This window comes from Argiope bruennichi, chromosome X1, assembly GCF_947563725.1.
Source record: "Argiope bruennichi chromosome X1, qqArgBrue1.1, whole genome shotgun sequence".
Taxonomy (NCBI): domain Eukaryota; kingdom Metazoa; phylum Arthropoda; class Arachnida; order Araneae; family Araneidae; genus Argiope; species Argiope bruennichi.
In genome coordinates this window covers 31,629,492-31,641,377 of record NC_079162.1, presented here as the reverse complement: position 1 = coordinate 31,641,377, position 11,886 = coordinate 31,629,492, and the positions used below count along the sequence as shown (strand labels likewise).

The window sequence follows — 11,886 nt, the reverse complement described above, 5'->3', positions numbered from 1 at the left end:
TCCTGCCATTCGTTTCTTCTCTCTTCTCTAAAAAAAAATCTCCGCCTCTTAATTTACATTGGTCAGAGCTCTCCTTCGGCCAATCGGGGTTCAGCCATATGCTCTCTCAGTGGCCCGTGGGAAGGTCCTTTCACAAAGAGAAACATCTAGCATCCAGATGTTTGGAAACCCCTTTCTCTTTGAAAGTACTATCAATACCTCTGGGACGAGAAATTCCATATGTGGTCTTTCATTGTAGTCGCTAATGAATAAATGCGAGACCACCCAGGTGAAAAGATCCACCATCTGGCTATCTCGAGGGGTTTAGTAAGTAACAGCGACGACACAATGAATCAGGGCAACACAATGTCTTATCAGTACTGGGAAACAGGGAATGTTACAACATACTTAAGTTCAAACAAATAATACTGAATATTACTTCAACTATTGCTCTAAGTTACTGTAGAGCCCCGATGAAAAACATGACATTAAATTTGCAGAGCTGAGCTCAGAAAGCATGTTATTGTCTGTAATGCCCGAATTCTCCAACAAATGAGATTTCCATGAAACATTTAGCGAGAAGAAAGAGTAAAATACCATAAAAAATATTTAAACGAATATAAAAATGTTTTATTACCTAGAGTGTTTTCATTAAATTTTCTTAATTTTTGCTAATTTCTGTATCCTTTTGATTCAAAGTTTGTTAACAAATGTTATGTTAATTGTGGATCTTAGTTTTCGATGTATAACCATATGCAAAGAAAATAAATGAAACATTTCTTTGACCGAAATAACCTCATGCTACATATACATCTAACTATCGTAATTCATCGGCTAGATTATGCTGGGAACTGCATGTTGTTATGCTTATATATATATGTAACGTAAGTTTATAGATGAATAGCAGATAAGAAGACAAATTGGGAATTAAATTCAATTTATTTTTGTACTGGAGGACGTGATTAATATATAGGAACAAAGACAGAATACATCTATTCGCACCAGAACACAAGAGCGGAAGTCAATGAAGTTTTCACCTTTGTGCTTTTACTAAGAGATTCTTTAAAGATTTTTGACACGTGTCGATTTAGGAAAGGGGATTTTAGGAAACTTTGGAAGTTATACCGATAATGTTATTATTATTTTTATCCCTTCGTTAAGGGCGGGAGAGTTACAAAATCGAAAATTTTTTTAGAACGCTTTTTAGAAATAATTTTAAAAAATAGGATTTAGATCAGAAAATAAGAAAAAAATTTAGAATATAGTAATATGGGCTAATTTAAGATGAAAATTAGGAAATTATTAAAGGATATAAATTAAATTAAGAGATATCATTACATATATATATATATATATAAATGTCTCTTATAAATTTGTAATAGAAAATGGGTTGCGGATATGGAAAATAAGTTGCGTTGAGTAAAATAATTTATTTTTCACCGTGGAATTCATTCCTACGTCAGCGATGTGATGTTATACATGCTATGCAAAATATATGTCATAATTAGCTTATGCGTAAAAACTAATTTTTCTTAGAATCGCCTGTTATCATTGAGCAATTTATTGACAATCAATCATATTTTTCTTGTAATAAATAATTATATATATCTATAAATTTCGATTGTGATGCTTTCGAACCATTGATTTAAACTTACTTTTATTACAATACTTGGCAGAAAATCCCACTTTAACTTATTTATATATTTGGAAGATATCTATCGATTTTAATAATTTTTAATGTTTTATTCATTGCTTTTACCTTTGTTTTCATGTTTTATAATCGAATCGCAGATATGAATGATTTTACTAAATAATTAGAAGGAACAATTCATTTAAATAATATATTAATTTTAGCTCCGTTTGTACTCTCTATCATTCATATCTGCGATTCGGATCTCCTTCAACTCAATTGATATTAACTTTTGCTATCATTACGCACGCTTACAATTGAATTTACAACAGCTTTTAAAACTGTTTATTTTTTATTTCCCTTATTTTAAGAAAGAAATATACTTATCTAGTTCAATAAGAACTAATTTCATATTTTATAAATGGATTCCATAAAGAAGAAATGCAATAAAACGGTAAGAAAAGTGCCATTAATGTCCGAAAGTAAATTAATGTCTTTTATGAAAAAAAAAAACTCGGTAAATTTCTAAAAGATCTTTTTTTTTCCGTTTGCCATAATTGATCATTTTAACTGTCACTGCATAACAGCTTTCAAATCTTTATATAGATTCACTAGAGATACAAAATATCATGAAATGGCAATTGAATTGTTCTGTAAAAGGTAACATGAGCGGAGTTTATTTTAATAAAAAAGAATATTTTCTCTTTTTGTTAGTTTTGATTCAAAACCCATACTTTAAAGAAGTTTTTTTTTCTGCTTTCAATTGAATCCTTTGAAGTTGTATTGTATATAATGTTATTTGTCAAGCAAAACTGCACATAATCATATAATGTACTATAATGTAATTTCATTGATTTCCGTTGATGTTAGTCAAATTTCAAGGACATGATTGCTGAAAGTCACAATAGCCTAATGGCAAAAAAATGGAAACTATTCAGCAAATTCAGCTATCTAATTTCCTCCATTCACGATTACATTGTATGATGAAGGAAAATGCAGGAACTCATAATAATTGCAAAGAAAACAAATTAATAACATTTTTACCCATTCATAATGAACTTCAAAACCTTTTTTTTTTTAATATATTGAAACCATTTTTTTTATTTCAAGGTATTATTGCTTTCTCTCTGTAGACTCTTGACTATGCAATATTGTTATTGACCCGGCTCAGTATAGAATATAATAGAAAGTGAAAAACATAACAAAATTCTCCAAAATTACTTTATTTAGATTTTTAAAAGATGGTAGAGTTGAATTTCAAACATAGAAACAATGTTCTTTGAAGAATTTCAATTAAAAGTGGTCAAAACAAGAAAAGAATAGTCAGCATTTTAGGAAAATTAATTTACTTTTTTCTACCGAGACATATCAACTAAATTAATAAGAATTTTTAGGGAGCAGGGAGGTATGCTTCTAACAGTTCTAGTTAACAGTGTGTGCTAAGTATTAAATTATGTAATGTACATCTACAGTATCCTGCTAAGATCAATCACAAAATAATAATAATTTTTCGTCGTAAATGTTTCTAAGTTGAACAGAATATTACCATAAAGGGGAAAGTGGGGAAAGATTTGAAACACCATTTATATGTTCAGAACACAGAAGTTTTATTTGCATTTATTGAATATTTTCAGTAAATATAATATATTTATTAAAATGCTTTACAAAAACGATTAAAATTACAAAATAATGAGAGGAATATATGAATTTATTGTTTCTCTAAAACCTTTTAGTCGTAAACAGTGCTAGACAAAGTTTATATTTCCAATACAAACGTCAGATATATGGTAATGTGGCTTTCCATGCTTGTTGTATGTTTTAAGAAAAGCAATAATAGTTGCGAGACTTAACTAAGAATGAGATAGACCGCAAATTATGTCCGACAGATACTTAATTGGTAATATATCTTAATAGTAGAATTAACCATCGCAGAGTGAGAAACCTAATGTGTATGTAAACAAGTAAAAAATGTATGATTGCAATTTAAAAATAAAAGATATGAAAGCTATTTCTATGATTTCGATCATATTAAGATAAATCACGCAAGCGAGTGACATCATAATGCGTCATAATCAATATTTAGATCCGGCTTTTGAAAGATACACAGCGGTGAAATGACATGAATCAGAATTTTTATTTTATCTGCAAGCCCTCAGCTTGCTCTTTTTTTCTTTAAAAAATTATATTTATTGAATAATATCCGACATTCATATAAAACCAATCCATAATTCTTAACCCTTAACTAGGGACGTGTGGTCTGTGAGACCGCTAGCGATGGATTTTCGGTCACCCCTATTCAATTTTTAGCTCAATTGAATGGATTGACCCTGTAGCTTCCTGTTTTGTGACCTCCAATACACGTGCACTTTTTCAACCGATTTCAGCGGATGCTTTTTAAAATAATTCAGTTATTTCTTTGAGCGCGGTCTCTAAGACCTCCGGTTTGTGTCCCAGTGATAAACAAGGCTTAGCAGATGGCGCTAAAACTTGGGCCATCAATTAAATATCATCCAATTTACTGATCCTATTATGAAGCAGTGCTCCAGGCACTTTTAAATGAAGCAGAAAGTGATTTTAGTGATAAGGATAATTGTTCAGAAGAGTTTTTCGATGAAAGTTCGCATTCAACTGATTCTGATATGTATGTTCAGACATAATTAATTTTTCTAGTGATAATGTATTTTGAAAAATTTATAAAATATATTAATATACCAAGAGATATATATATACAGAATTTACAGGATGATTTTTATACCCTGTAAATTCTGTTTAAAATTTTTAAAAAAGACCTGTATGCTTAAAATGTCCTAGAAAACCATGCTATGAAAGTCACACAAGCCGATAAAAAAGGGCTGATTTTTCCTATTGTCAATTTTTTTATTTTTCATATAATTGTTGAATTTTACATTTTATTGTCTTCTATTTACCTTCATATACTGTAAAAATAAATATGATTTAAAAAGTAATATGTTTTTTCAAGAATATTATTTATTGCAATATGTAATTTGAGAAGAAAATGTATGTTCCAACGCATTTACTTTTTTCAATGATAATATATTTTGAAAAATTTCTAAAACATATTTATATATCAAGAAAAATATCTGCAAAATATATTGGCAGTTTTTCATACTAATACATTCATTAGAAAATTTTATTTAAGTGTAAATGAAATGCGGTCTCGTAGACTGCACCTCCCCAGTTAAGGGATTTTAATTATTTACATTAATATTCGACCATATGGCAAGCGCTAAAATATTAAAAAGGGCTAAACATTTAAATCATTTAATCATTAACAAAGTTTTAGTTTTGGGGATTTAGGATCTGACATGGGGCTGAAAATATCGCTACATCCATGAGAAAAAGGAAAAAAAAAAAAAAAAAAATCAGTCTTATAAATCAGCCTTCGGTACTGCTTGTTGCTTCACTTTCTCAAGGGCCTCTTTAAAGGTAGAACGTTATAATTCTACGCCATATTACTATGTTATTATTATTTGACTTCATTATTATTCATTATATCTTTACAACTTATTGATAATTCTTTTGTATCACCCTGTGATGCACTTCTATAACAAAATGTATAATGGCTGTATACGATCTCTGTACAAATACTGTGTGTACGAACTTATAAAATATTATCTCCTTATAAAATATTGGTAATTCTTTTGTATCATCCTATAATGCAATTCCATTACAAAATGTACAATAACTGTATACGATCCTATGATGTACGATCTCAGCTTATTGAATTTTCAGAATGTTCCACGAATATCCTATGTATTGTATTTAACCAAATCTAAAGTATTAATATGTGTTTTAGCATAGCATATTTTTTCTTTTATAATTCTCAACAATAATTTAGGATACAAATTTTTCCCATTTTACGAGCCTCTGTATTTGCTGAAATTAATAAATAAATAAACAAAACTCGATTTTCAAAACATAATGTCACAAAGGACATTTCATATTCCTCAGCCTCATTTCAAAATCAACTATTATAAAAGTTATTCCGAAAACTTCTTTTAAAATTAGTATTTTTAAATTGAAAAATAATTAATATTCATGTCATTCTACTAAATATCCTATGGTTAATTAAAGTTAATTAAAGTTAAAGTTATCCTATGGTTAAAATGGAAGTTAAATTAAACTATATTTTGATTTAAACCAATTCATGATCCTAGCATTATAGTATATTTATTGCAGAACAAGGAAAAATGGAAGCTTTTCGACAGTTTGAAAAAAGATATGTATGACAATTTTGTTAATTTCCAAGCTAATCTTCATTCTTGAAAATTTAAACAACACTGAAAAAATATTATTTCCAACGAAAATAAATAAATAATCAAAATCGATTGCATAATAAACATTGTTTTCAAAAATTTAATTCATTATTTACCATTTTTTAGATGAAAGAATTCGGTATTTATTATTTATTGCTCTGGGAGGGACTGGTATTAGAAAACAAACTGATACCATTTTCTTTTTACAAATGATATGTTTGTTATTTAAGTCTGTGCTAATGAAACTCATTCATTTTTAAGTATGTTACAAGTATATTTCCGAAGTGAATATCAAACAAGAATAATACATGCGTTATCCTTTAAATACCGATTTCTTTAAATCTCCATTTAGATGATAAATCCATCAGCATTTAGGTAAATTTTTAAAACAAAACGAATTGCTATTTATATGCTAATTTATAGCAACATAACTTAATGCTGTAAAAGGAAAAGATAAACAAATTAGCCCTATGCTAATTTATAGCAACATAACTTAATGCTGTAAAAGGAAAGGATAAACAAATTAGCCCTCGGAAACCACAAGATATGCATTGGGAGGTTTAATGATTGTTGTACTATTCTAATATATTTTATTCAATTGTAAATTCTCGTAGGCTTATCAATAAATCTAAAAATCTCATTTAGAAGTTTCTACAAGCTCAAAGCTCATCTTATCACATTCGTCTTGAATTTCATGACTCTTAAAGTCTTAGAACAATGCAAGATTCAGTTTCAAAAAACAGGAGAAGTTCTAGCGAAACACTGCGACATGAGAAAGAAATTATCAAAATATTTTCAGTTTTTTGGGAATATTCGTCGATTTATGCTCTTTCTCAAATTGGCAATTCATCAGAATATGCAAGGAAAATATTTTGGATTCTCGTATTCGTAATAAGCTTGTATGGGAGCATTTATAAAGTACAGAAATTCTGGAATTTATACCAACAGTATCCCGTTGTAATCGATTTCCATGTGATTAATGCAGGAAATCTAGAATTCCCTGCTGTAAGTATATGTAATCTAAATCGCATGCTAAATAAAACATGTTATTCTGGGAGTGGAAGAGATGGTTTTTTTGGAACCCCACTTGTATTTTCGGAACGTAGAAGTTTGAATACTTGCAAAATGTCTCAGAATGTAACAAACGTTCTTGAAAAAGGATACGATTTAACTCTCAACTTCGTGGACCATTACTATAATATGGACGAGACTCTACGTTTTCAAAAAGGACATTTACCATGGATTTTCCTCGAGGAATGCTCTTTTGGGGGGAAAATCTGTTCACCCGCACAACTAAGTTATTTTCTGAATTTGCGGTATGGAAACTGCATTACATTTAATAAAAGAAATCCACATGCTTCAAGTTCTTTGCGAACATCAGAGACTGGTATTGGAAGTGGCTTAATTCTAAAATTAAACTTGGAGAGTGTTTTCTACCAACCGATAACTCACACAGTTGGAGCTAAAATTGTTGTTCATGAACCAAGCGAATATCCCAATCCTGAAGGAGATGGGTACATTATCAGTCCTGGATATGAAACTTTGATATCTTTAAAACAATCAGTTTTCCATCGATTACCAGCTCCTTACCAAGATAAATGTAGAGACTACAAATCTGAGAAAAGGACATTTATGATGAGTAAAAATCAATGCATTCGATCCTGTATCCAGCAAGAAAATGTTGCAAAATGCGGTTGCATTGATCAAACCTTAGCAGTAATGGATGATCTTATCCCTTGCGACATTACCAATGAAAAACAATCATGTTGCTTGGATGAAGTTTTAGATGAAATGTCTCGATTTGGACCTACATGCAATTGTCCGTTACCTTGCAGTTCTGTTTATTACAATGAAAACTTATCGAGATCAATTTTGCCTTTTGATAATATGACAGAAATATCTGATTCGAGTCGAAGTGAACCGGATATCTTGGATGACAGTGAATCGATTGAATATGATCCGATTGATTTTGAGACATACGATTCAGTTGAAGAAGACATAGATGACAAGAATGCTAATGAAATAAACGACTCAAAAGAAAGTTATAACGTTACATGCGTATATAATAAACAACACATCAGAATAAATGTATTTTATTCGGTGTTAGAAAAACAGGTATACAAGCAACGACCAAGATGGAGAGTATCTGAACTTTTAAGTTATTTGGGAAATGAACTTGGAATTTGGCTAGGTTTATCATTGGTGGTAATTATGGAATTTTTAGAAAAAATTTCAATTTTTCTAAAGAACATTCTTTTTGCCATACATGCAAAGTTTGATGCTGAACAAATTTAATAGCATGATTTTTATTTTCAAATGATTACTTTTTTATTTCTTCAATTTAACGCTTATAGAAACAGATTTGAGTTCTACAATAATGGCATATTCTAATAACCGGATTTCGTAGGTTCCATTTCACATTTTTTTTTTTTTTTTTTGTATCTCTTTCTAATTGTGATGTAGATTTTTTTTTTCTTTTTGAGTAGAATGCTTATTTTTCATAGATGAAGATGGTACGGTGGTCAGTCTTCAAATCTTCGTTAACAAAGGAAATTTCATATAATGTGATATTTAATATTTTTACACCAATATTGAATAATACTTATACTCTCTATCTAAATGATCACACACATTCATCGCTTTGGTGTTTTGCCTACAGTGATTTATCTTTCTTAACAACATATGGTTAATTGTTCAAAATGATGAGTTTGAAATCCCACATCACATACTTCTTAAGAATGGCTGACGAAGAGTATCACAATATGATATGGAAGATACTGAATCTCTCACTTTTATTCTATCGAATTTTGTACCATTCTAATTAGTATATATATACAAATTCGATTTTATTTATGTCCACATCTGTACTTTTTAAGCTCGAATTAGAATTCCAATTCTTATATTTCTGCACCCATGCTTTGTAACTATATTATAAAAATCTTTGATTACGCAGAAAATAATTTTTCTTTAATATTTCTTTCGCTGAAAATTGGTTCAATTCATATCTCTTAAACAAATATATTTACCAAAATAATGATTAAAGACATTGTCAGTGCATTCGAAATTTCTAAACTGAGAGGAGCTATGCATACGTCCATTTTATACAACCATAAAATTTTAGGACTACAATGTGCGTTTATATTTAATTATTAAAATTCTTTTTGAATAAATTAAGTTTAATTACTAACTTATTTATATTATTTAATACCAATTATTCCTTAAATTATATTTCACATAACAAACCTTGTAAAATAATATTTTTTGTAAATTTAATATTTGTTTAACGTTTATCACTTCTTTATAGTTTATCATAATAACTGAATACGTTTATTTGTATTTAAGGAAATTGTTAACTGAATGTAATAATTAAGAATTAATGATTTTAAGAATTTTAATGAATTAATATAAAGAATGTAATGATTTTAAGAATTTTATTACTTAAATCATTATCTCATGATATACATATAAAAAAATAAGCAATATAGATGTATTCGCAATATTATTAAAATAAAACTAATAATTAAATTTAAAATAAATCATTAGAGTGATAATTAAATTAAAAGATGTGTTAAAATGTGAAACTTGAGTGACCAGTTGTCATGATGTAAACTACGGGGAGTCGCAAAATGTCTAAATGTGACACTAGTTCTACAAATTGGTAACTAGAATTGGTATCGATTAGTGAAAAACTTATATTTTTAAAATTTTATTACTAAACGAATGTAGTTATTTAACCCCTATACAACCAAAATTACCATACTTGCATTATCAGCAAGTATGTTATGGAAGATCTATATTTTCAAAATTTAGCTATGAAACAATTATGGTAATTTAGGCATCCGTATTATGACTTTGGAGTTCTTATAAAACTCATCAAGAAGATAATTTTATAACATTTAAAATTCTTTGCCATTTTGAACAATTATGTAATTACAGGTAGGAAGAGATCAAGCATAAAGTATAGTGTGTATAAGTGTAGGAAGTTTCTACGATCAAGATCTATTAAAGTCCATATAATATAAGCTTTTATCTTTATTCAAAAAGACTTTCACGTTTAACTTCAGATTCTTAACAGATTTATCATTATTATGAAATTTACATCGGTAGTTCTTGGTTATTTCAGAATATTAATATTCATTTGAACTCTTTAAGCATTCCTTTTAGAAGAGTATATTTCGAAAACTTCTCACGGTTGTGAAACCGAAATATTAATATGCAATGAAAATTAGAGTCTTAGAAGGGAAATTCTCTCTGAAGATTCTCTAGAACTCCGCATAGAGAATGATAATCGACAACAGTAGCACATTCCAGGTTCGTTTCAGACAGTTTTTGACCATTACGTGAAGTGAATGGCTGTAGAGTAATGTAGAATAAGAATAATGTTGTAAGAATTCATGACAAACTCGAATTTTCCAAAATGTTTTGTTCTTTGATTTGAAATGAAGTCTCTATTGACACATTTACACGAACAATGCAAACGCAGACGACTTTTCACGAAAGCTAATTTTAATCGTTATCGATATGCGAAACTTGCGATTAAATTCAAATATTTTTGAAGAAAAAAAATTGTTATTTATAAGTGATGGTGTAGTAATGCCATCCGTCAAATTATTTAAAATAATAGAAACACGATTACTTTGTAGCCCAAGACGAAAGGGTAAAATAAAAAGCTATGTGAAAAGTTCTTGCATTTTTAAGATTTGGAAACTAAAACATTTTCAACATACTGATTATTTAAACACAAATATATATATATATATATATATATATATATATATATATATATATATATATATATATATTAGTTTACATGTAGCTATACATTGTATTAGCTTTTTCAAATAAAAAAAGTTTATTTCATAATGTAATTTTGTTTAAACTTTTTATTTAAGAAAGATGAGATTTTACAAAAGTTAGATGGCCAGAAACAAAAGAATTGAGTTACTTTTAACTAAAAAAATTAACCCTTCTTTGCATGATGATGGAAATTTCCATCATAATATTTAGGGAACAAAAAATTGTACTCCAAACAGGTGTACTGTAAAATTAATTGTTGCTGGCAACTTTTTTCACAACTATTGCGTAATAAGAAACGTAGCTGTCAAAAAAAAAAAAAAATACATGTCACAATCATTATAGCGGGTATGAATTTGTCATTTCGCCGTTTGTTGTGGTTGGAAGAAACGTGCAATTTCTTGAATATTTTTTATAACTAATTCGTATCTAAATAAAGATTATAATTGTTTATTTAATTATCATCAGGAATAAAAAATTATACAAAGATATACTATTTTTTTTGTACTGAGTTTAAGATGTAAATTTGCATGATGATGGATATTTCCATCATACTGTTTTTTAATTATTTTATATTATATATTTATATTAGGATTTTTTAAACATTTTTCCTTTAATCTAGATCATAAATACACCCTAATTTATTTCACAAAAAAAAAAATCATGCAAAGAAGGGTTAATTCTTTTTTTTTTTTTTTTTTTGAAAACTTGTTTATGAAAAACCAATTTTAAACTGTTTTTTTAAATAGCCTAAAATTATGACCGTTCGCATTATGATTCTTTGATAAAATCATTAAAATGGAGCTTATAACTCTTTGTATTTATTACAGCATAACAAGAATACCATCTAAATACTATAGGAAAGACTTATATCCGTGTTAATGTGATTATTTCAGTATAAAAACAACGAACATTAAAGTTTGTTTCATGTATAAATAAAAGAATACCATATGTAATATTTTTTATAATTAAAATTATTTTCATCTTTAAAAAATATATCGAATAAAAGCTATCGAATTTATTAAAAACTGTACGAAACAATGAAAAACAGTTGCCTTTCTATATACTAATTACTACCTCCCGAATAGTTAAATTTTTAAATATTGTCCAAAATTATATGTACAAATATTAAAAATGTTATGCTATTAATTATAATTGTTAACCTTCTTTTTTCAGAGTTAGAGTAGAGCCTCGATTATTCAGGCC

The 11,886-nt window shown here is 28.2% G+C and overlaps 1 protein-coding gene across 1 annotated transcript; it reads left to right on the top strand.

Moving 5' to 3' along the window:
- The first annotated feature begins 7,011 nt into the window (after positions 1–7,011).
- Positions 7,012–8,181, top strand: LOC129959184 (degenerin mec-10-like). The gene has a single exon (XM_056072006.1). It carries the CDS (start codon positions 7,012–7,014, stop codon positions 8,179–8,181), a length of 1,170 nt encoding a protein of 389 aa, XP_055927981.1.
- Positions 8,182–11,886: the final 3,705 nt, after the last annotated feature.

Bases quoted from the DNA above. Each gene is read 5' to 3' on its own strand.
- LOC129959184 (XM_056072006.1), top strand. From the start codon at position 7,012: ATGTCTCAGAATGTAACAAACGTTCTTGAAAAAGGATACGATTTAACT.